At 42.1% G+C, this 25,590-nt stretch overlaps 1 protein-coding gene across 3 annotated transcripts in view; it reads left to right on the forward strand.

The window, feature by feature from the left end:
* The window catches only part of PPEF1 (protein phosphatase with EF-hand domain 1), a 108,802-nt gene that overhangs the window by 68,774 nt on the left and 14,438 nt on the right, over positions 1–25,590 (forward strand). For all 3 annotated transcript variants that reach the window (XM_058714002.1, XM_058714001.1, XM_058714003.1), the window contains 6 exons: positions 3,258–3,424; positions 6,294–6,330; positions 7,226–7,375; positions 11,691–11,840; positions 17,525–17,710; positions 18,797–18,939. In XM_058714002.1, coding sequence (XP_058569985.1) covers positions 3,258–3,424; positions 6,294–6,330; positions 7,226–7,375; positions 11,691–11,840; positions 17,525–17,710; positions 18,797–18,939 — 833 coding nt within the window. The remainder of the gene's footprint in view (positions 1–3,257; positions 3,425–6,293; positions 6,331–7,225; positions 7,376–11,690; positions 11,841–17,524; positions 17,711–18,796; positions 18,940–25,590) is intronic.

The raw sequence follows: 25,590 nt of genomic DNA on the forward strand, positions 1-25,590 counted from the left end.
ACACACAATCAATACATGTTCATTGTTTTCGCGGTATTAGATCACTACATACTCACATATGTCTTTCTTCCACCCCGATGATGTTGCTGCTGATATTTGACCCTTTACACATCTGCAAATATTTTCTTTTTTTTCAACGTTTTTTTTTTTTTTTTTTTTTTTTTTTTTTTTTTATTTATTTTTGGGACAGAGAGAGACAGAGCATGAACGGGGGAGGGGCAGAGAGAGAGGGAGACACAGAATCGGAAACAGGCTCCAGGCTCCGAGCCATCAGCCCAGAGCCTGACGCGGGGCTCGAACTCACGGACCGCGAGATCGTGACCTGGCTGAAGTCGGACGCTTAACCGACTGCGCCACCCAGGCGCCCCTGCAAATATTTTCTATCACCCTAGGAAGTTAATGCTGTCCTGGCCAATATAGAATTCTTGCTTCATAGTCCTTTTCCCTCTTTAGTTTGTAGATTTGTTCCATCATCTTCTACCTCCCACTGCTGCATGTGAGAAGTCTAATGCCAGGATGATTCTGTTCCCTTTGTAACTTGCTCTTTTTGTCTAGCAGCTTCTAAGATTTTTACCCGGTAATAGGGATATTTTTCCCTCATCAGTTGTGCATAGGATTCGTGAGCGCTTTCAAACTTCCGGATGAAGTCTCTTTTTAACCATAGAAGTCTCCCTCTCTTATTTATGTAATTTTTGCCTCTTCTCCATCTGTTCCTCTTTCTTGATTCTGGAATTATTACTGGCATATTAGTTCTCTTGGCTCTGAACTCTAATTTCTTACTCATTCCTTACAGTTTCCATCATTTTGCTTTTTAATCTGTGTAAGAGATTTTTCATCTGTTCTTTCAGGTCAATAATGTATTTTCCAATCATTATTTCTTTTAATTAGCTCTAATATATTGATATTTTAAATCTGAATAGCACATTTTAAATGCTAAGAATTATTACCTTTTTGTTCTTTATTTTGTGGTCCTCTTATTATTTTTTTTTTTTTAAATAAAATTGTCCTCTGTCTCCTTCAACAATTCTAGCTTATTAGGGGATAGAACTTTAGCAGATCTGATTGGTCTGCTTTTCTCCGGTTACTAGATCCCCTTAAGTACTAGGTTATTTTCATTTTCTTTAAAAAAAATTTTTTTAATGTTTATTTATTTTTGAGAGAGAGAGAGAGAGAGAGAGAGAGTGAGCATGAGCGGGGGAGGAGCAGAGAAAGAGGGAGACACAGAATCCGAAACAGGCTCCAGGCTCTGAGCTGTCAGCACAGAGCCCCATGTGGGGCTCGAACTCACAAACCGTGAGATCATGACCTGAGCTGGAGGCTCAACAGACTGAGCCACCCAGGCGCCCCTAGGTTATTTTCATTTTCTATTCTCTGCTTAGAATAGAAGGCCTCTCTGTAGTTGTAGGCACAATAGTTGCTACTCCTGCATCAAGAGTGTGAGAGGAAGTCTTTATGTTCCTAGGTATCCCTAAATGCAAGTGTTAGTTTTCTTTTAGCTTCAGAAATAGGGAAGAACTTCCCTATACTTTCTTCTAGTAAGATCCAGCTCCCCCTCCCCCATGCTCTGAGTCAGGGCCTCCCCTTAATCAAGGGGTGCACAGGTCCCCTCAGGCCCAGTTCCTCCATGCCAGGGCTCTCTGCTGCTCCTCTAGCCCCCTCCAGGCCTGGAATCCCAAGAGAGCCTATAGCCTCTAACAGCCCTCAGATTCCTCTGGCTTACTCATCCCCACCAGGTGAAGGCTGGGGAAGGAAGAGTATCAGAGCTGCAGAATCCTTCCATTTTTCTTTGAGTTTTGAAAAGCAGGAACCTATATTTTTGCAGCTGGCTCATACTGTTTAAGCCTACCGTGATAAAGTTATGTGAATTAGTATATTAGAAAATGTAAAATAACGGGACCTTAAAATTAGAAATAACGTGGAGGTCGGAATAAAATGAATCTTTTCATTTGTACGGTACTCTGTGGTTTTCCTGCAGTTGTACACACACAGCCTCATTTGAGTTCCAAAGTAGCCCTGTATGGTTAGGCATGGAAGTTATCGTCCCCATTTTACAGATGAGGAAACTGTTGCTCAAAGATTAAATAATGAAGTTGGACTAGCAAATAAGTCTTCTTATTTCTGGCCCAGGGTACTATACTATTGCTTGCTTGCTTGTTTGTTTCCATTTCTCTTCGGAACATGTGACATTGCATGATGGTTTTTGGAATCCTATATTGTAAGTCATATATTGTAGCCTGTCTTGTATTTTTTTCAACTACTTCTATTATATTGATATGAACAACAGGAAATGTATATAAATCCTCGGACGGTGACTATAAAGTAATAAGATTTCTTTTGTAGTTTGAAATCTAAAAAAGGGGACTCTGAAAATAGTTGGAAAAAGATTAATGTAACTAGAATATGTACATTATTTCCTGAAGGTGACTTTTCTGAAGGGGGACGTACATTTGGGTAGATAAGTACTTACATTTTTCTCTTTGTCATGTATTTTTTGAACATTTGAACTATTATAAAGACCAGACCTTTGTCCTGATCCCCGTTCTTTTTTGTACCAACGCTGTGTTTAAAAGTATTATCTCATGTCCAGGAGTGATAATCAGAATAATTAAAGCCTGGTCGGGGAGCGGTCACAGTATCTGCCAGCTCTCAACACCCGGCGTGATTATATCAGAGTGTTCTGGTGATCTATCAGCCTTGCTCATGAGCAAGAGTATTTTCATATCCATTTCATATCCATACCGAGTATTTTCATATCCATTGTCTCATTCGATCTGGGGAAGGGGGTGGGTATAGTGTCATCCCCTTTTTGCAAATTGAGGGATTCAAGGCCATACGAAGTGAAACATAGGGCCTCTTACAGTGAAAGACTGGGCTCTCGGTTCGGTGCTCTTCCTTGGGTGGAAGTTTCTCTCTTTTCAAGGGAGAAAGAAGAGATGGGAGTAGCCATTTTCGATAGGACAAAAATCAGCTCCTTTCAGAGAAAACTCATAGTAGGTAGTGCGTAGAAAGAGCAATCACCATCCCCCACCCCCACGCCTGGAATCTTCCTGTCTCAAGCTAATGCGTCACTTCCCAGGTCCCTTGTAGGAGAGGCCTGCCCTGGAAGAGTGAAACTAGCTCAAGGTAGCAGATTTTCCCCAGTGGAGGAACTAACTCAGCCTCTTTTCTCCATATTCACAGGGACGTTAGGTACAAAGCCTTACTTTAAAAGTACATTCTTTTAACTGCTTGTTTTTCCCCCTCTCCTCCTTCCACAGAATGGTCTCCCCTCAGGGAGCAACTCATATATTTTTAATGGGGATTTTGTAGATCGAGGAAGAAATTCCATAGAGATCCTAATGATCCTGTTTGTGAGTTTTCTTGTCTACCCCAATGACCTGCACTTGAACAGAGGGAACCATGAAGATTTTATGATGAATCTGAGGTAACTTAGGCCTTTAGATTTCCTCTGTTGTTTCCCATTCTGAAAAATCGTGCCATGTTCAGTTCCTTGCAGAGAGTTAGAGGTGAGTGTAGAGAAGTAGGGATGAGGGGAGTCTCAAGGGAGACCTCAATTCTTACCTCTATTTACCACCTCAGTCTTCTACTGAGTGAGTATAAATTACTCTGAAGTCCTCTTCCCATCTTTGCTTCCAGTTCTGTCCCCGCTTCTCCCTTCTGCTATGTTCTTTCTCTTCCTCCTATGACTACCATCACAGGCCAAATGGTTTCCTGGGTGGATGTGCTAGGCCAGCTTTGGCGGTGTGGTAGTTTCCCTGAGCAGGCTTAGATGAAATCATTCTGTTGCTGCTCTTTTGGCTTGCCTCAGATGTTGTCTCAGAAACCAGTACTGTGTTTTTCACTGATGTGTATATTTTTTATGACACGGTGATTGCTTCTGGCATAGTTGTTCACAAACATATTTGAGAACAGCTGTAACATAGCATTTCAACTCTCTGAATCACTGGAGGTTTGAGGAATAAAGATTGGTTAAATGGTTTCCCAAATTTTGCTGAAAGGCGCCGTAGGTGATAAATGTTCCCCTTTCCCTTCTTTCTTCCTCCTCCACCCCTCCTTTACCAGTTGGCTCTATCTAGGGCAGTAGAAGGCATGACATGTGATATGCCTTATGCTTTTGATCCTAGGCTTTTGGATGCCTTGATGAAAGCTCAGCAACTGATTAGTTTTGTCTCTGGGGCAGTTCCGGCACCTGGCTTGAGTATAGAGTTTCAATTCTGACTCTCAGTTTATGGAAGCAGATGCTGAGACTATGATGAAAAATAATCCAAGACTGTCATCAGAGGTCCATTATATATAATGTAGCTCGATACTTTTATTTGGGCATGCCACATAGCCCTTCATTTATTCAGTTAGCCAATCATATTTATCTAGTGTCTATAATGGTTAATGAAAGAGACAGGGCCTCTGCCCTCACAGAGTTTCCACCTAGTGGGGAAGGCTTATGTTAAACAGGTTTTTCCAATGTGATGAGTTTGTAAAGTGGGGGACCTAACTTGTCTGAGGGGTGACAGAGGGTTCTCTCATAGAAGTATGGCATTAGCTTGAGACCTGAAGGATAAATTAAGCAATTCAGAAAGGGCCATGGTGGTAGACGAGAAATGGTATTCCACAGCGAGGGGACAATTTATGCAGAGCTTGAGACAAGACTTTTTAGATATGAAAGCACTTCAGAGGGCAGGAGCACCGACTGAGAGACAGGACGGTCCCTAATAGGACTGGAGACATAAGAGATGGTTGGATCGTGCAAAGGAATTTGGACTTTTTTCTAAGGACAGCAAAAAAAATCATAGAAGAGTATCATAAAATTTGTGTTTTAAAATGCAGCAGGAAGAAATATTTGCACGTGGGAGGCCACTTAGGAAGTAGTTGAAGAGATAGATGATGGATTCTCTCACATAGGCTAGGGCTGTAGGGATAGAGATGCAAAGAAGTAGACAGATTCAAGAGGAGTTTAGGCAAGGATGATTTCAAGTTTGGTAACGTCGTATGGAGGACTTGGAAGAGGAGAGAATAAAGGGTAACCTCCAGGTTCCAGGCTTGAATTGGGAAGTACAGTGGCATTGTTCACAGATGTTGGGAACGTGATAAGAGGAAAAGGTTGGCATGAGAGAGAATGGTCAATTCAGTCTGGGTTAAGGTTATTAGAAGTGCTTTTGAGTAGGCAGCTGAGTGTATGTGTCCAGGGCTCAGAAATGAAGTGTGGCCTACAGCATTGTCCTGCAATAGTGGCTCATAGATAGTACCCGAAGCTCTAGGCAAGGATGAAATTGCCACAAGAGAAAGTGAGGGGAGAAGAGGACCTAGGACAGAATCGGAGGGGACTCCAGCATTCGAGGCTAGGCAGAGAAAATCTTGCCAAGGATTTAGAATACCCAGAAAGGCACGAGGAAAAGCAAGAGGGTTTATTGTCACAGAATCCAAGAGAAGAAAAGCTTCCCAGAAGGATGGTGTAGTCAACCGTATTTGGTATTCCAGAGAGGGCAAGAAAAATGAAGATTGCAAGGTATCCATTGCATTTCACAACACAGCCGTCTTTGGTGAGGACTGACTTCCTCTTGGAAAACATAGCATGACACTGTAGAAGCCTGACGTGACAGGATTTGCATGGAAACCTGGAATGAGTATGCTGTGTGCTGACTTCCCTGTGTTGGGCCTTAAGAATATATGTTATAATCCTGAGGCAACGAAAGCAATAAAAAAAAGATTTCCATCATTAAAGCTCCCATAGTGACTGCTGTTCAGGCATGAAAATTCCTGACAGTTTCTTGAAAATCTTGAATACCATTACCTGAACTCTATCAGAGAGAGTACAAAGAGCCAACTTACTATCTTCTAGGCTTTTCTTTGTCTCTGTTCAGTCCCTTCCCCCATCCCCCCTTCCTGTGCCTTCATTCATTTACTATAAGATTTAGGCTGTCTGAGAAATTCTATCTCAATGAAAAGCATTCTCCCACACAGTTTCCCCAGCTGCCATAGCACACGTCTCTGAGAACTTGCGTCTACACATCCTATACCTACAACATACCTCTTAAGTTGCCTTGTAATTGTTTCATGAGAATTTATCTTCTTTCTCCAACTATACTATAAGCGCCTTTGGAGTAGGGACGGCTGCTTTTGTTCTTTCCCATCGTGCCTAGCAAAGACTTGGGTAAGTAATAGTTTCAACTACACTCTAGTTTCTGGAGTTCTTGATACTTCTGATGGTGAGATGTCAGTGGCTCCCTTTTTGGCGTGACTCCCGTAAGTAGGGGTTGTCAACATTTAATTCGTTTAAATACCATTGTTTTTTTCAGGTATGGCTTCACAAAAGAAATTTTGTGTAAATATAAGGTAAGACTCCTATGCTTTTTTTTTTTTTTTTTTTTGCATCCTCTCTGCTTTTTATACATAGAACTAAAAAAAAAAAAAAAAGAGCCTTTAGGAAGAGTGGTGAGTAAACTAGTCAGGCTCCATGCCAATACAGTAAAAGCACAGCAGCAAGAGCTGGCCATGGTAGAGGACTAATTTTCTTCCTGGACTAAACCGAGCTTTTTCACTGTGACTTTTGTGTAAATTTTAGCATAGATACGAACATATTCTGTTGTATTAAAGGTATCCAGGATTTGTTTTCCTCCATATGGGAAAACATGCAGATACAGAAATGACTGTCATAAAGGAAGATTTTTACTCACAGTTCCCTAGAACACAGGCCCAGCACCAGGGGGGCCGTGTGGGGAAGCACCAGGGTTGGTCCGGAGGCAGAAGGAATGAGGGGAAAATGTGGGCAAGAGCCTTTATTTTGGTTTCTGTGGGAAGGGATCAGGGTTTAGGATTGGCTGCTTTGAACAGTTTCAGCAGGCTCTGGGGCATAGGGGCCGTGTTTAGTTGTCTGGTACCTGGCTGTGGGGTGATTAAGGCACGGGAATAGTGGCCTAGAGTGCCAAAGCCCTCTAACGGAGGTGGTTGGGGGCATGGGGTCTGGATTGGTTGATTTGGTTGAAAGGCACTCTACCTGCATATGAAAGACAGTTCATCTCCGATTTCTAGGAATTAGCTAGCCCTGGGAGGGGTGGTCTCTTCTCCAGAGTCAGCAAGCCATCAAAGTACCTAAAAGTATCAGGATTAATGCGTGCTGATGGGTTAGTTATGCCATGTTGACTCCCTTTGCATGGCATGATAACTGTTGATTTTGTGATAAACTTGAACTTATCAGAAAAACAAAACTTACTCAAGCTCTTACTTACAGATCCATGGGAAACAAATCTTACAAATCTTAGAGGACGTCTATACCTGGCTCCCAATTGGTACCATCATTGACAATGAAATCCTGGTCATACATGGTGGGATATCAGAGTCCACAGACTTGAATTTACTCCACCACGTAGAAAGACACAAAGTAAGAAGCAGTGTTTACATAAATCTTGTCTCAGAGTTTTATACCTCTTTCCACTTATTGTTTTGTATTCATTTGTGTTTTGGTAGTTGTAACTCTGCAGAGATCAGTACAAATTTTGAGAAAATCTGTGATTGCAAGAGAAATAACCAAACGGGTAACTTCTAAATCCGGAAAAAATATGTATTTTAACTTCACGATGAAAGTGGAAAATGAAGAAATGTTGACATTTTATATAGTTTCTAAAAGTGACAAATCCTGATTTTTAGAAGTTAAAATGTCTAATTAATGTTGTGGTAAAATATACATAACCATTTTTCAGTGTACAATTCAGTCATATTAATAATGTACATTCACATTGTTGTGCAGACACCCCCACCATCCATCTCCAGAACTTTCCAACTTCCCAAACCGAAACTCTATACCCATTAAACAACAGCTCCCCGTTCTCCCCTCTCCCCAGCCCCTGGTGACCACCGTTCTATTTCTGTCTCTGATTTTGACTATTCTGGGTGCCTCGTATAAATGGAATCGTACAGCAATTTATTTCTGAATTGATATGATTTCTCTTGTACTTTCAAATGGCTCAGGGTATTTGGCGAGGGGAATATTTTAAACCTGAGTAATCATATTAAGTACAACAGAAGCAGAGCAAGAACATGTCTAGAACCTTCAAGAGGCTATGTGTGGCCTGTCAAGCTCCCACACTGAGTGAAGGGCCCCGTTGGCTGGGCCTCGCAGAGTGCCTGGAATTATCTTCCTCCTGTACCAGAGCCCGGCCAAAGCCCCCAGACCAGGGGCACAGGAGGTGCCACGTGAGCATGAGGACCGGAAGCAGCTCTGGAACCAGATGATCCTATGGTCTTAGTGAGAAACCTGAACCCTTACCCCTCAAGACTGATAGTCAACTTCTCACCCATCTAGGCAAGTGGAGTCTAGAGCTGGAGTTTAGTTTGATACAGACAGAAATTCACCTCGGGTTCCTGGAGCCCTCACACCTTTACATACATATGAAAGATAATATTATTGCTAATTCTCATCCTTTCAATTTCAGCTTAAACGCACCCCTCCTCTCGAAAGCCTTCCATGACGTCCAGACTAGGTCGGGTCCCCTTGTCTATGCTCTCAAGCCCCTTGTACATATCCTTCATAACAGTTACCAGAATTGAATAAAGAACTGGGGTACTGTTTGTTTACTGTCCTCCCCTGCTTCTCTAATTCACTGACATAGCTCCGGCCCCTAAGCTGTAGTAAATACTCAATCACTGTTAGATACCTCCTAAGAGATTTAAGACGAAAGCAGGGCAGACCTCATACGAAACCGTATAGAAACTTCTTTATAACCTCTTTCCTGATTCTGTTGTGATTTTACATACCTCCTCCCGAATCTGACCCAGCCTTGACCCTATTGTCCTCGTGTGATTATTAATAGTGCCCCCCTTTACTCTCAGAAGTACTTCAATTGCGATAAGTTTTTCACCCTACGTTTAAGGCATCTTTCTCATGATATCAGCACATACTCGACGCAATAAAATATTTTGATCCACACGAGACAGTCAGTGTTAACATAACGACTGGATGTGATTTTAGCCAAGAGCAAGGGTACATGATGTTTCTGTCAGTCAAATATTGGCAAGCACATGGCAGGAAGGCAACACTCTACCGTCACCCGCCCTGGGACGACAGCGCTAAGCAGCTAAGCAGCCACCACCCATCGATCAGATTGAAAACTTTGCCTTTCCTGAAGTTAGTCTGAGCCGTCGGCCCTCTCTAGAGTTTTCTGAGATATTAAGAGCATGGCCCGGAAATGCCTATTCCTATGTCTGTGGAGACCCTAAGGTGAGAGCCACCTTGACCTAGTAAACTCCGTGAGGCTCTGACATCACACAGACATAGCCAGCTCTATTTCCTGCATCCATCACTTCCTGGCTGGGTGACCGGGCAAGGCACCAAAGTTTTCTAAGCCTCAGTTTCCGCACCCGTGTGTGGAAGCTAAAAATACCTACTATATTGAATTGTTAGGAGGATTAAATATAATTACCCAGATGAAGAAAACAGCATAGAGTAAGCTCTGAACACAAAGCTCTCTCCTTCAACGCTCTCCTCTCTTTCCTGATACTTGGAACTGAGGTTTGAATTTTCTTTTTCCTTTCCTTTTTTTTAGTTTATTCACTTGAGAGAGAGAGAGAGAGAGAGAGAGAGCACGCGCACATGCTAGTGGGGTGTTGGGGGGCGATGCAGAGAAAGAAAGAGGGAGAAAGAGAATCCCAAGCAGGCTCTTAGCGCAGAGCCCAATGCAGGCCTCGATCCCACAGCCATGAGATCATGACTTGAACTGAAATCAAAAATTGGATGTTTAACTGACTGAGCCACCCAGGCGCCCCTGAGGTTTGCATTTTAGTCACCAAAACATACGCTGGGGAGAAGTTTTGGGGCCAGGAATTTTCTCAGGAAACCTCAAACTTCACCTCTTTTGAGAATCATCGTTCCATCTACTCATAAGCCTGGTTTTAAGCATAGACCTTTGACTTGTGTACTTCATGTATCTTCTACCCCTGCTAGAGTGAGGTTGAACTGGAAGCACATACTTGTATTAAATATAACTGAACCGTGATGAAAGTAGTAGGTGCAAGCCTTTGGAACTCTACTAGATGAAATATAAAAGTAGATTTTCAAGTCTAGTTTACAGCCTCCACTTTCCCATCCCTTAGTACCCTTTAAGTGTAGGGATGACACTGTTTCCTTGTTTATACCTGTTGCGGTGGTATAATTTTAACAGAGGGGGGTAGGATGGGGGAACCTGATGACAACCTCCTTCTAGGTTCATTAAAGGCATTTTGTAAGGTGGGTGGGTTGGAGGGTGTCGATCAGAGGGACAGAGAAGGAAGATTTTATAAAACTCTGGTTTAGTATTCTTTTTTTTTTTCCAACTTTTTTTTTTAATTTATTTTTGGGACAGAGAGAGACAGAGCATGAACGGGGGAGGGGCAGAGAGAGAGGGAGACACAGAATCGGAAACAGGCTCCAGGCTCCGAGCCATCAGCCCAGAGCCTGACGCGGGGCTCGAACTCACGGACCGCGAGATCGCGACCTGGCTGAAGTCGGACGCTTAACCGACTGCGCCACCCAGGCGCCCCTGGTTTAGTACTCTTTAAACTCCCTGGCAGGGGGTGTAGGAAGGGATGGCTAGTAGGGTTCCCAGGAGAAGATGATGGTGTGCTACCTTAGCGGGGAGCTGGGGCAAAGTATCTTGATCCCAAGTAGCCTTGAAAACATCAAAGCCACATGTACAAGAGACCATGTGGCCTTGCCCAGTGAGCTTATCAGAAGTTGTATGGACCCAAGTCGAGAGCGGCCTCCCAGAATATTCTGCCCTGCTCAGGACCTGGGGATATTTTCTGGGGAGAGATGGGAGGGGAGGCTGCGGACTCACTGATAATAGCTGAGATTGAATTCCCAACCATCTCAATATGACAAGATCTTAGAATAAGATTCAATTTTATTTTTAAAAACTGAAGGTAAGATTTCGTATACACCCTAGTTTATAGAAGAGACAAAGTGCCTACCATTAACAGAAGTGTTGTTTCCAATTGTTTTATACAAACGTATGGTGTTACAAAGAAACAAGTACAAAATTATAGTCTTAGTTTAAGTAAGGGAACACAGAAGGGATTGTAATAGTCATTTTACTATCAGAAAGACATTTTATTTTCCGAAGGATGCATCACCTTTGTTGCTAGGATTAGAGAACATAACCAGTTGCTGGCAGGGTCAGACTGTGAATTACATGGCATTGAAGTTGAATGGCTTTCTCCATCCCTTTGGAGAACTTTTGTGAACACAGATGTATTTTCTCCCATATCTCCTGGAAAAAAACAACGACGTGAAAGGCAGCCACCCTCTCGAGAGGCATTTCTGAATTTAAAGCCTATTGATTCTCTCTTAGCCCCATGTGTAGGTGAAGGCTCAGAGGGAGACGAGTTTTCCCTTCGCAACTTGCATTTCCTGTGATCAGACCTCAGGACACGTCTAGCACTGACATCTGTGCTTCTGGGGGCTTTTAGAAACTCGAATGGGAAACCTTCCCTGAAGGGCCATGTCTCTGGTTAAAACATGTACCAACAGAATGTAACAGGCCCACTTTACAGAGATCAGTGGCTCCACGAGATGAAAGTGGTAGGTGAGATGGAAAAGGTGATCATGTGTCTCTCATTGGGTCGAGGCACAACGATATAGACAGAGTGGCGGCTCGCATTGTAGTTTCTGCGTGCAGCACACGAAACCTGGGGTTCGACTAAAGAGGGAATTTGCTTTGCAGATGAAATCTGTGCTGATGCCACCAACCCCCTTAGATGGAGACCCTGACACCAACTTGAAGAAAAAGAAATTCAATGCCACTATTTTACCTCGGGAAGTCAAAACGAGTGCATCCCTTTCTGAACAGTTAACAAAGCATGAGTGGGAACAGGTAGGTAATCAGAGTATTCACCAAAGTAGCAACGAAGATGCGGCATAGATGATGTTGTCTCTTATAACATGTACACAGGCAAGTGACTGACCTTCATAAGCAGGTCATACTCTTCTTTCGGAATTCGCCACTATACTTTTAATAGTTTCACTGAGATGTAATTCACTCATTTAAAGTATATTAATTCAATGGTTTTGATGTAGTCACAGTGTTGTGCACCTGTCACCACAATTTAATTTTAGAATATTTTCATCCCCTGAAAAAGAAATCCCATACTAATCTACTTTATAGATTTATAATCTACTATATAGATTTATCTGTTCTGGACATGTTCTAGAAACAGATCGATACAACAGGTGATCTTTTGTGTCTGGCTTTTTTTTTTTTTTTTTTTTTTTACTCAGCCCAGTGTTTTGAAGTTCATCCATGTTGTAAGATGTATCGGTACTTTGTTGCTTTTTATTGCTAAGCGGTATCCTAAATAATATTCTATTGCTAAATAATACTCTATAATAAACATTTTGTTTATTCATTCCTCGGTGGGTAGACATTTGAGTTGTTTCCACTTATTGGCTATTATGAATAATGCTGCTATAAACATTACAGACATGTTTTGGTGTGGACATAAGTTTTCCTTTCTCTTTGGTATATACCTAGGAGTGGAATTGTATGGTCGTAAGATAATTCTAAGTCGAACATTTTAAGAAACTTCAAACTGTTCCCAAGTGGCTACACCATTTTACATCTCCATCACCAATGTATGAAGGTTCCAGTTTCTTCATATCCTCACTTAACAAATTGTCTATCCTTTTTGATTGTGGCCATCCTAGTGGGTATGAGGTGGAATCTCATTGTGGCTTTGATTTGTTGTGGTTTTTTGGCAGTTTTCTAGTGATTAATGATGTTGAGCATCTTTTCATGTGCTAATTGGCCACCTTTATGTCTTCTTTAGAGAAATATCTATTCAGATCCTTTGCTCATTTAAAAAATTGAGTTGTTTAGGGGCGCCTGGGTGACTCAGTCAGTTGAGCGTCCGACTTCAGTTCAGGTCATGACCTCGCGGTTCGTGGGTTCAAGCCCCACGTTTATTAAAAATAAATAAACATTTTTTAAAAATTAATTTTTTTAAATGTTAACTTATTTTTGAGAGACAGAGAGAGACAGAGTGTGAGTAGGGGAGGAGCAGAGAGGGAGGGAGACACAGAATCTGAAGCAGGCTCCAGGCTCTGAGCTGATTGTGCTATTGTTTTTAACAATGTCCCAGGGCTCACAAACAGATCGACAATCTGATCCCATGAAACTTGGTCTCTTTTGCAGAGGCAGGGTACGACAATCTTTGAGGCCCTAAGAGGGCTCTTCTCATCTACCCCTTTCCCTGATTCTGTCCTAGTATCATGGACCCATCAGCCTTCTTCTCTTCCACTTGCTTACCCCCAAGAAGCCCCTATTTCTTGACTCTGTACTCTTATACTTTGATTCCCAAAATGTAGACTAAAATGTGATTTCTGATGTAAAATATCCTCTAATGATGAGGAGAAGAGAGAGGTGGGAGGATAGAGAGGGGGTGGAAGAAGGGGTAGTACGAGAGAAATAGAATTCATTAATGGCTTGTGCATCCAAAGTATTAAAAAAAAAATCAAGTTAAGTACAAGAGGCAACCTATGGCAGGTAGGAAAGGATGCCTCCTTAGATTCTGAAATCCAAATTCCAGAGACCAAAGATTATTACAAGCACTTCTAGGATTGTGGTAAATGAAAAGGATGAGGCCAAAGAGATTGGAGTTGCACAAAAGGAAAAGTGTGGCTTCTGGAAGCCTAGATGAGTTAGAATTATAGAGGGATGGAGCTTTAAGAAGTGTGTGTGGGGGGTCATTCTGTAATTGAACCTCCCACCACCCCATCTCTAGGAATGAGGCATCTTACAGACTCCATGTACATGACTGGAGTTGACACAGGGGAAAATGGACCAGAATCTCATTCCCGATATTTTAACAATTTCAGTTGTACCCTTAATTTTCTTCCTTCGGTTGCTGGTACAAAGTGGGTGTGCATACTTCAGTTAGCTAGAGTTGAAATTTCCAGATAAAACCAGATTTCGCACTTTATTTCTTAATATCTATGAGCTGTGTTATGATAAAGGTCATAGGCTTTTTATTTGTGCCATACTCACAGAAGTGCATAATTCTTGGCAGAGTGCTATGATTTGGGTTTTATGTTCACTGAGATGTGGGAGAGATACGTACTCATAGCTAAGTCCTTCTATAGAGACAAACGTGGCACTCTTCCTTTAAGACAGACTTGCAACAAGAAGACCAGAGAGGTTTAAAAAATAGTTGCAACTATTTATTTCCTGCGTGAGTCTTCATTCATTCATTCAACGAGAATTTACTGAACACCCGCTATGTATCAGGCACTGTCGTAGGCTTTTGGGAATGTCAGTGACCAAAGATGTATTACCTTGTGAAGCTTACATTCTAGGGAGAGGAGTTAAGTAAGTAAAGCAAGTAAATTATATAAGATGTTAAGTGAAAAGTTCTATGGAAAAAAAAGAAAACCAGAACAAGTTTAGGGGTATCCGGAGAACCGGAGGCGGGGGACAGAGTTGTAGTGGGAGTAGTCAGCTTCATTGTGCAGGCTCCCAAGAGTGAAATGGCTTGTCACTTGGCTAGTCACTGAGTGATAGAGCAGGATGTGATCTCAGGTCTGCCTTTAAGGCCCAAGCTCTTTTTCCGAAGGGAAAGATGGCTTCGGAATGATGGGGGCAGGTCTCAAGAAGGAGACGAACTTCTCCGGTTTCTCATCCAGTGTGGCTAATGGGTACACAGGGAGTAGGCATCTTAAGTGATTTAGGTGCTGCCGGAGGGTTTGGGCTGAGCGCAGCCTTTAAAAGATGTTCACAAGCTGGAAGGAAGATACGTCACTAAGGGGAAAATGCAGAAGAATGGTGAATCTATAGCATTCGTGTCTTAGAAGAGAGGCATTTAGATATACCTTCCACAGCTATTAACTCTCCCCCAAAGCGTGCTTTTGGGAACTGGATAACTGAGAGCTGCAGACAAGCACAGGACATTTCTTGCTGGGTTCATTTTGGATTTAGGAGGTTTGAAGGCCGAGGCACGAAGGGATTTTTGTTGGCCAGATCATATACGAGCTGTCATTCTGTAAAGCTTTTCCAATTTTCGGTTTGAACATTTTCAGGAAGGGATATTGCGAATAACTATTGTTTCACGCGCTTACCACTCACAAGGCCCTTGCATTTCAGAGGGGAGGATGTTGCTGGAAGGAAAGCGAGGGTCTCTTCTGAGGAATCTGCTTCACCCACAAAGGGTCCTTTTTCCGTTTGTGAGTTTTAGAATCAAGTCTATGTTACAGCCACAGTCTGGGTAAACCTCGTCAAGTGAATGGATTCTAGACCAAAAAAAGAAATGCCCACGCCTGGTAAGGGATGATTCTGAAGAACTTTAGTTCTATAAAGCTCATGCCCCCCTTTGACTTTGAGTCAAAGAAAAATGAATTCTTGATATGTCTTTCTCGTTTCATTGACGAACCAACTAAAGTTCAGCTAGGTTAAATGATTTGCCTCAGGTGACACAGGTGCCAGCCGAAGACTTAAGTCCTTGGCCAGTGTTTCTCCGAGTTCAACAGAGTTCGTTATGCATACGTTTAACTTCTGTGCATTTTAACTATATGTATATGGCAGAAAGGAGAAAAGTATATGTAATTTTATTTTCACAAATGTTATTTATCACATTATATATTATTACATCTATAAAATGTTCACACATCCATATTATTGTGTAGGATTGTATATATAAAATCACGTATAGTGTGCCTTAAGGGTAATTTCAGAGGTTTCCCAGGGGTAATTTTAGCTATAAATGGCTTGCATCTCATGTAGGAATTTACAACTTAATCCCTTCCTCATACAAGCACAGTTCCTTGTGTTCCATTTTTCCGCCTTCATTACACTAAAGGCCAAATCGGGACCCCCAAACAGGAATTCATGGTGTAAGAGCCAGATGTGACAACGCAAGTGTTGGTTTTGACATAAACACCAGCCAAGGAGAGGGGCTCCAGTGTATTAATTTGTGAGGGCAGGATTGTGCCAGTGTTGGCATTCAGTGTTGGCATTCAGGGGGAGAGAGGAGAATCTTGGTCTGAATCTTCTTCGGGTGGTTTTAAGTCTCACTTCAATCAGTCGTCAAAAACTTGGCACAAATGTCTGGTTTGGCCTGATGGAGGGTTTCGACGAGTTCCAACCAGGTGCTCGTCATTCCAGAGTTCTCCTACCGGTTCCGTTCTTCGCTCCAGCTCGCTGTCTTTTTTCCTCACTGATCTATAGCCCCCCTTCAATACCAAACCTACGAATGGGTGTACAGTCAAGTTTACCGGGACAACCATTTCTGGTCCTCTCGTCAAGACCTCACTTGGACCTGCTTGGATAACTGCAGAACTTAAGATGCATGGTTTCTTCATGCCCACAAAACACGGACTCGTAGAATCATAGTATGTTAGAACTTGGAGATACTTTACAAGTCATCTGGCCCAAACTGCTGATTTTAAAAGATCTAGAAACTGAGACCCAGAGAGTTTTCCCAAGGCTGCACAGCTTTAGTGACACAGCTATTTTTTTTTTTTTCTCACTGCTGCTTAAGCTCCTATAGGAGTTTAAATAAAGAAACATTATATGTAGATCAGAGCCATGAAAAATATTCTTAGAAACTTGGATCTTCAGTCTTGGGCATCATGTAGCCTGCATTTACCTCTTTCAGCCCCAGAAGGAAATGTGATGCTAATAAAATACCTGTGGATTTAGGACACGTTGGGGAAACCAGTCGGTGGCTGAATTTATTGCTAAAACTGAGAGTGTTCTTATGAATGGGCCAAAAAGTGAAGGAGATGATTTAGGGAAGTATTCTTGGATGAACTCTTATCTGTATCTGTGGTGGGGAAGAAGGCTTCCTCATGCTATCTGCTCAACAGGACAAAAGCCAGGGCCAGAGCCACAGCTGGGAGACCCAATTATCTCTTTGAACGTATTAAGAATATCTAATGTGGGGGCACCTGGGTAGCTCAGTCGGTTAAGTGTCCGACTCCTGATTTGGGCTCAGGTCGCCTTCTCACGGTTTGTGGATCTGAGCCCAGAGTCGGGCCCTGCACTGACAGCGCGGAGCCTGCTTGGGATCCTCTCTCTCCCCTCCTCTCTCAAAAATAAATAAACATTAAAACAAAAAAGACCATCTAGAGTGTGTTCGCTGTGGAGAGCTGCTTTCTCTTTGGAGTAGGACAACGAAGTTCTTTTAAGAGAACTTGCATCTCATGTAAGAATCGTGAATTGGTAGATTCGGCACTTGTGAAACAATCGTGATGAGATTTTTAAAGACAGACAGACAAAGGCAAGGGCCGATTCTCCATGGCTACTAAGTATTGCTGCGTTGGTTCTTGTTCTTGGTACATTGGTTGCTGGGGACGAGTAAGCAGAAAGGGATTGCGGTGGCTGTGGGCCTTGCAGTTGTCGTGGAAAAGATCCATGGAGGAGAGGAGTACAAAACAAGTTTGAAGGAGGAATGAGGAACACTTAGACTTTGGGATAACTCGGGGTAATATTTCTGGCAAAGAAGTCGAGGTCTAGAACGACAGAGTCTCACTTGTAAATAGCAGCCTAACCTGCTTTGTTGTTCAAAGGTCATCGATATTCTGTGGAGTGATCCCAGAGGCAAAAGAGGCTGTTACCCGAACACAAGTCGAGGAGGGGGCTGCTATTTTGGACCGGATATCACCTCCAAGGTTCTTAATAGATACCAGCTGAAGATGCTCATCAGGTCTCACGAATGTAAGCCCGAAGGGTACGAAATCTGCCACGATGGGAAGGTGAGCTAACACTGTTGGTGATGTCATCACAGACATCCTCGCCCCGAGCGGTCTTTCTTCTCAGGGTGCGCCTGACCTCGAAGCCTCCGGGAAGGTGTCTTCCCCGGGACGAAAACAGAAGGCCACGTTTTGGTAGACGGAAGCAGGAGACTATAGGGTTCACACAGGTTGCGTGGAGGGGCCTCGCCGTGCCTCACCCTAAGAGATAGTGGCTCATTTCCCTCATCTTCCCTAATCCCAGAGATCGAAATCCTGACCCGTAGCTCTAAGGACCCTCACAGAAAGGCTTCGTTCTTGACTAACCGAAAGGCAACTTTCCAGTACGGTGGGGTTAAGAGTCTGCTTGTCCTCACCGAGCGCCTCAAAGGCCGCAGTGAATCCAGTTTGCTCCCTCTCGCCTTCTGTACCTTCCCTGTGCGGGGCAGAGCCACAGAGTCGCCTCCCTTCTCCTCACCGAGCGGGCCAGCCCCAGCAAGGCACTCGCCTGGTCCCGGTTCAGCTCCAGCCGCTGGAGCGGAGCGTGTTGTGCTCCTTCAGTGCGGGTGTGGTGAGGCTGGGAGAGGCGAGGGCTGATGAACTGGTTTCTTGTCCCAAGTTGTCCCGGGATGTCCCTTTCCTAGTAGAGAACAGCCGTGAATCAAAGGGAATACCAGCTTGTGGGGCCCTAAACGCTCTAAATCACGCAGCTTTAGGCAAAGGAAAAAGACTCATACTAGACAAGTTTTATTTTGAACGCTCAAATACCACAGGGAAGGAAAACAAAGTCTTCCCCCGCTTGGAACATTAGAATTTCCAAAACCTAGCGATAAGGGGGATCGTCAGATACGGAACTGAAATCGTACACAGGATGGCAAGGCCAGGCACTGCGGGGACGAGTGGCTAGAAGTCGGTATTCCTGGGGACACCCGTTTAAGAGCCTGTTGCCTCTCCAGTGGAAGCACAGAAACTCCCGTCAGACTTGGATTATTTGTATGCATCCGGGACTTTGATGTTTGCCTTTTTAGGAATTGAGCTATTTCTGACTTTATTGAGAGACCTTTTGAGAACCACCTCCATGTGATCCTGGTCTTCTGTTTCTTTTATCAGGTCATTACTATATTTTCTGCTTCTAATTATTATGAAGAAGGCAGCAATCGAGGCGCTTACATCAAACTGTCTTTTGGTATGGCCCCTCGATTCTTCCAGTACCAAGTAACTCGGACAACGTGCTTGAGGCCTCTTTACCAAAGGTGTGTATGCCCTAAGGAGAACTCTGAGCGCTGGTGCTGGTGACCAAGTGGGACCAGTCCAGAGTGACTAAGAGCACCCGTGGGAGTGCAGGCAACTACTTACTGGTTACTCGTGGGCATAAACAAAATAGAATTCGTTCCAGACACCCGGTGGTGAATGCGTTCGTATTTGAAACCAAGAGAAGACCTTTCCAGCCCATATGTCTCTGTAAATGGGTAAAGCGGTCAGTGTGCACGAACACCCTCTAACCGAATGTAAAGAAAAGACGGTCCCCACATCCACCCAGTCCCGCACCCTGCAGTCTTCTCTGTCCCCAAACAGCCCCGTGTGCTCTTGCCTCTTGGTCTCTTCTCTACTCAGAGTGTGTATGACAGGAGTTGAGTGTCTCTCCATGTGATGGCATCCATAGTTTATCTTCCTTTTCTCCACTTAACAATACCTTTTTAAGAAGCTGTCATCACAAAACGAGTATGTTTATTGTTAACGAGTGAGGCCAAAGATGTATACAGAGAATGCCAATCATCTCTCCCGCTCGTTCTCGATAACCCTTTTCTGCAGATACAACTGAAATGGACAGCCTCTTCTTGCTCCCACAAAAACAGACCTTTATATTCATCGAATAAAAAATTGCTTTTGGAGCACCTGCTATACGTCACACCCTGTTGTAGGCACAAGTGATACAGCAGTGAACAGAAGAAGCAAAAACCCTTTTCCTCATCAAATACGGATCCCAGGGGAAGGAGAAAGGCAGTCGGCAACATACATACTTTTTTTTTTTTTTGACAAAGATAGAATCACGCTGCACATTCTACAACTGAGTTTTTCTCTAAAGATGATATCATGATATCATGAACATCACTCCAAGTTGGTACACATGGACCTAGACCTAACTCATTCTTTTTAGTAGATGTGCCATAATAATTACGGAGTGACCGAATCTTACTTAACTGATGGCCATCCAGATTGCTTCCAGGGTTTTGCAATTCCAGACAATGCTATAACACTCCTCTGTGTGTACATATACATGCATACGTACGGCCTCAAGTTTTAGTGGGCTTTTTTTACATAACATTTCAAAATGGGATATTTATGGATTTATGTGTTTACAATTTTACTAGGTACTCCAAAAGAATTGTAACAGTTAACAATATGAAAACAACAAACCAATTTTTCCACATGCTCATTAGGCTTAGATATTTTTTGCCAAGCCGATGGATCAAAATGGTGAATCTCATTGTTTTAATTGGCAACTTTTTAGACAGCTGAGTTCACCCGTCTTAGGTTTTTGGACATTGCATTTTTCTCTTCTTTGAATTTCCTATTTATATAGTTCCTGCATTTGATCTCGCGTTGCTTGTCACTTTCTGATCAATTTTTAGGAGTTCTTTGCATATGACGGATAGAGGATTTTTACGGTTACGTTGCATATATTTTGTTGGTGTCTTCATTTTGCTTTAGTTCTATGAAATCACATTTATATATATAATTTCATCATATCTTTTGGATTTTCATCTCTGTTAGAAAAATGTCTCTACAGCAAGTTTTCATTATATTGTTATATTAGTAAGTTGATCTCAAGCTAATTTATTTTAACAGCTTTGTTGAGACATAATTCACATATGATGAAGTTGACCAATTTAAAATACACAACTCACCGATAGTATTTTTAGAGTTGTGCAACCAGCACCATAATCTAGTTTTTAAACATTTTTGCCAGCCTAAAAAGACCACTTGTACCCATTAGCAGTCACTCACCAGTCACCTCCCCCATCAACAACTCTAGGCAACCAGTAATCTGCTTTCTGTCTCTATGCATTTACCTATTCTGGACATTGCATGTAAATGGAATCACACAGTATGTGTGGTCTTTTGTGACTGGCTTCTTTTGCTCAACACAATGTTTTTGAGGTTCATTCATGCTGTAACATGCATGAGTATTTCATTCCTTTTTATGGCTGAATCATATTCCATTAGGTGGATCGACCACATTTTCTTTATTAAAACATTTTTTTAATGTTTTTAATTCTAGTATAGCGAACATACAGTGTTACATTAGCTTCGGGTGTACAATATAGTGATTCAGCAATTCCATACATCACCCTGTGCTCATCAGGACAAGTGCACTCCTTAATCCCTATCACCTGTTTCCCCCATGACCCCCCAACCCTCCTCCCCTCTGGTAACTATCAGTTTGTTCTCTATAGTAAACAGTCTGCTTCCTGGTTTATCTCTCTTTTTTTTCTTTGCTGGTTTGTTTTGTTTCTTAAATTTCACATGTGAGTGAAATCATGTATCTGTCTTTCTCTGACTTACTTATTTTGCTTAGCATTATACTCTCTAGCTCCATCCATGTCATTGAAAATGGCAAGATTTCATTTTTTATGGTTGAATAATATTCATATATATATATATACATACATATATGTATATATGTATATACATGTATATATATACACATATACATATACATATGTATATGTGTATATATATACATGTATATACATATATACATATATGTATATGTATATATATACATATGTATATACATACATATATACATATATGTATATATGTATATATGTATATATATGTATACACCCTAAGTATATATGTATATGTATGTATATATACATATATGTATGTATATATATGTATATATACATAACACACACACACACACCACATCTTCTTTATCCATTTATCAGTCAATGGACATTTGGGTTGCTTCCATATCTTGGCTATTGTAAATAATGCTGCTATAAACCTAGGATGTATCCCTTTGAATTAGTATTTTTTTATTCTTTGGGTAAATACCTAGTAGTGCAATTGCTGGGTCGTAGGGTAGTTCTATTTTTCACATTTTGAAGAAGCTGCATACTGTTCCCCAGAGTGGCTGCACCAGCTTGCATTCCCACCAATAGGGCAAGAGGGTTCCCCTTTCTCCACATCCTCACCAACACCTGTTGTCTCTTGTGTTATTGATTTTAGCCATTCTGACAGTTGTGAGGTGGTATCTCATTGTGGTTTTGATTTGCATTTCCCTGATGGTAAGTGATGATGATCATCTTTTCCTGTATCTGTTGGTCATCTGTATGTCTTCTTTGGAAAAATTTCTGTTCATGTCTTTGGCCTATTTTTAAATTGGATTATTTGTTTCCTGGGTATTGCATTTTGTAAGTTCTTTATATAATTTGGACACTGACCCTTTATTGGATATGTCACTTGCAAATACCTTCTCCCATTCTGTAAGTTGCATTTCAGTTTTGTTGATTGTTTCCTTTGCTGTGCAGAAGCTTTTTATTTTGATGTAGTTCCAATAGTTTATTTTTGCTTTTGTGTCCCTTGCCTCAGGGGACCTGTCTAGAAAATAGCTACTGTGGCCGACGCTAGAGAGGTTATTGCCTGTGCCCTCTTCTAGGATTTTTATGGTTTTGGGTCTCACATTTAGGTCTTTAATCCATTTTGAATTTATTTTGTGTATGGTGTAAGAAAATGGTCCAGTGTCATTCTTCTGCATGTAGTTTGTCCAGTTTTCTCAACACCATATGTTGAAGAGACTGTCTTTTTTCCCATTGCATATTCTTTCCTGCTTTGTCAAAGATTAATTGACCATATAATTGCGGGTTTATTTCTGGGTTTTCTATTCTGTTCTATTGATCTGTGTGCCAGTGCCATACTGTTTTGATTACTACAGCTTTGTACTATAACTTGAGGTCTCGAATTGTGATGCCTCCAGCTTGGCTTTGCTTTTTCAAGGTTGCTTTAGCTGACAACTAATGTTGACTAAAAGTGGTGAGGGCAGATATCCTTGCTTTGTTCCTGATCTTAAGAGGGACACATTCAGTCTTTCACCCTAAGTATATCAGCTCTGTGTTTTATGTAGATGTCCCTCATCTGGTTGGGGAAGTTCTCTTCTATGCCTAATTTGTTGAGTGTTTTTATCATGAAAGAGTGTTGGAGTTTGTCAAATACTTGGTATCTATTGAGATGGTCATGTGGTTTTTGTTTTTTATTTTATTAATACAGTGTGTTACATTTATTCATTTCAGATGTCAAACAAACCTTGCATTCCTGGGATAAATCCCACTTGTTCATGGTATATAGCCCTTTTTCTATATTGCTGAATGCAGTTTGCTATTATTTTGTTAAGGATTTTCCATCTATATTCATTTTTTTTTAATTAAAAAAAGTCTAAAAGTCATCTCTATGCCCAACATGGAGCTCAAACTCACAACCCAGAGATCAAGAGTCACATGCTCTACCATTTGAGACAGCCAGATGCCCCTCGATGTATATTCTTAAGAGATGTTGTAGTGATAGGTAGTTTTCTTGCGATCTTTGCCTGGTTTTGGTATCAGGCTAATACTAGCTTCATATAAAAAGATGGGTAGTATTCCCACCTCTTCTATTTTTTTGGAAGGGTTTGCGAACGATTGGTATTAAGTCTTCTTTAGATGTTTGGTAGAATTCACCCGTGAAGCCATCTGGCCCTGAGCTTTTCTTTGTGGGCAGATGTTTGATTACTTATTCAATTTTATTTGTTCCAGGTATGTTCAATTTTTCTATTTCTTCTTAGTTTTGGTAGTTTGTATCCTTGTAGGAACCTGTCCATTTCATCTGGGTTATCTAATGTGCTGGTGTACAATTGTTTATAATATCCCTTTATAATCTGTTATTTCTGTGAGGTCAGTTGTGATGAGCCATCTTTCATTCCTGATTTTAGAAATTTGAGTCTTCTTTTTTTTTCTTGGCCAGTCTAGACAAAGTTTTGTCAGTTTTGTTGATCTTTTCAAAGAACCAATTTTGGGCTTCGTGAATTTTCTCTATTGTTTTTCTATTTTCTCTTTCGTTTGCAGGCATATCTCAGAAATAATTGCAGGTTCAGTTTCAGACTACCGTAAGAAAGCAAATGTTAACAATAAAGCAAGTCAGGAGAATTTTTTTGGTTTCCCAGTGCATATAAAGGTTATGTCTACATTACACTGTAGTCTGGTATGCATGCAATAGCATGTCTGAAAAACAATGTATATCTTAAGAATACGCTACCGCTAAAAAAATTGCTAGCCATCTTTTGAACTTGCAGCAAGTTGTGATGTTTTTGCTGGTGGAGGGTCTTGCCTCAATGTTGATGGCTGCTGACTGATCAGAGTAGTGGTTGCTGAAGACTGGGGTGGCTGTGGGTATTTCTTAAAATAAGACAACAATGCAGGGGCGCCTGGGTGGCGCAGTCGGTTAAGTGGCCGACTTCAGCCAGGTCACGATCTCGCGTCTGTGAGTTCGAGCCCCGCGTCGGGCTCTGTGCTGACAGCTCGGAGCCTGGAGCCTGTTTCCGATTCTGTGTCTCCCTCTCTCTCTGCCCCTCCCCTGTTCATGCTCTGTGTCTCTCTGTCCCAAAAATAAAATTAAAAACATTGAAAAAAAATTAAAAAAAAAAAAAAAAAATAAGACAACAATGCAATTTGCTGAATTGATTGGCTCTTCCTTTTATGAAAGGTTTCTCTAGCATGTGATGCTGTTTGACAGCATTTTATCCATAGTAACTTCTTTCAAAATTGGAGTTTCTCGCCATCATGAGGTTGTACCAGTTCAGTCACATCTTCAGTCTCCATTTGTAATTCTAGTTCTCCTGCTATTTCTACCACATCTGCAATTACTTCCTTCACTGAAGTCTTGAACCCCTCAAAGTCATCCATAAGGTTTGGGATCAACTTCTTCCAGATTCCTGTTAATGTTGCTATTTGACCTCTTCCCATGAATCATGGGTGTTCTTGCTGGCATCCAAAATGGCAAATCCTTTTCAGGTTTTCAATTTACTTTTCCCAGATCAGTCAGAGGAATCACTATCTATGGCAGCTATATCCTTATAAAATGTGTTTCTTTCTTTTTTTTTTTTATTTATTTTTGGGACAGAGAGAGGCAGAGCATGAACGGGGGAGGGGCAGAGAGAGAGGGAGACACAGAATCGGAAACAGGCTCCAGGCTCCGAGCCATCAGCCCAGAGCCCGACGCGGGGCTCGAACTCACGGACCGCGAGATCGTGACCTGAGCTGAAGTCGGACGCTTAACCGACTGCGCCACCCAGGCGCCCCTCGTTTTTGTTTTAAGTAGGCTTCATGTCCAGTGTGGAGCCCAATGCAGGGTTTGAACTCACAACCCTGACATCAAGACCTGAGCTGAGACCAAGAGTTGGACACTTGGGGTGCCTGGGTGGCTCAGTCAGTTAAGCATCTGACTCTTGGTTTCAGCTCAGGTCATGGTCTCATGGTTTCATGACTTCAAGCCCTGTTTCAGGCTCTGTGCTGACCATGCAGAGCCTGCTTGGGATTTTCTCTCTTCTCCCTCTCTCTCTACTCCTCTCTCTGCTCCTCGCCCATTCACGCTGTCTCTGTCTCTCTCTAAATAAATATGTAAACTTAAAAAAAATTTTTTTAGGGGCGCCTGGGTGGCTCAGTCGGTTGAGTGTCCGACTTCGGCTCAGGTCATGATCTTGCAGTTCGTGAGTTCGAGCCCCACGTTGGGCTCTGTGCTGACAGCTCAGAGACTGGAGCCTGCTTCTGATTCTGTGTCTCCCTCTCTCTGCCCCTTCCCCGCTCATGCTCTGTCTCTCTCTGTCTCTCAAAGATGAATAGGCGTTAAAAAAATTTTTTTTT

This window comes from Neofelis nebulosa, chromosome X (assembly GCF_028018385.1).
Source record: "Neofelis nebulosa isolate mNeoNeb1 chromosome X, mNeoNeb1.pri, whole genome shotgun sequence".
Lineage (NCBI taxonomy): Eukaryota > Metazoa > Chordata > Mammalia > Carnivora > Felidae > Neofelis > Neofelis nebulosa.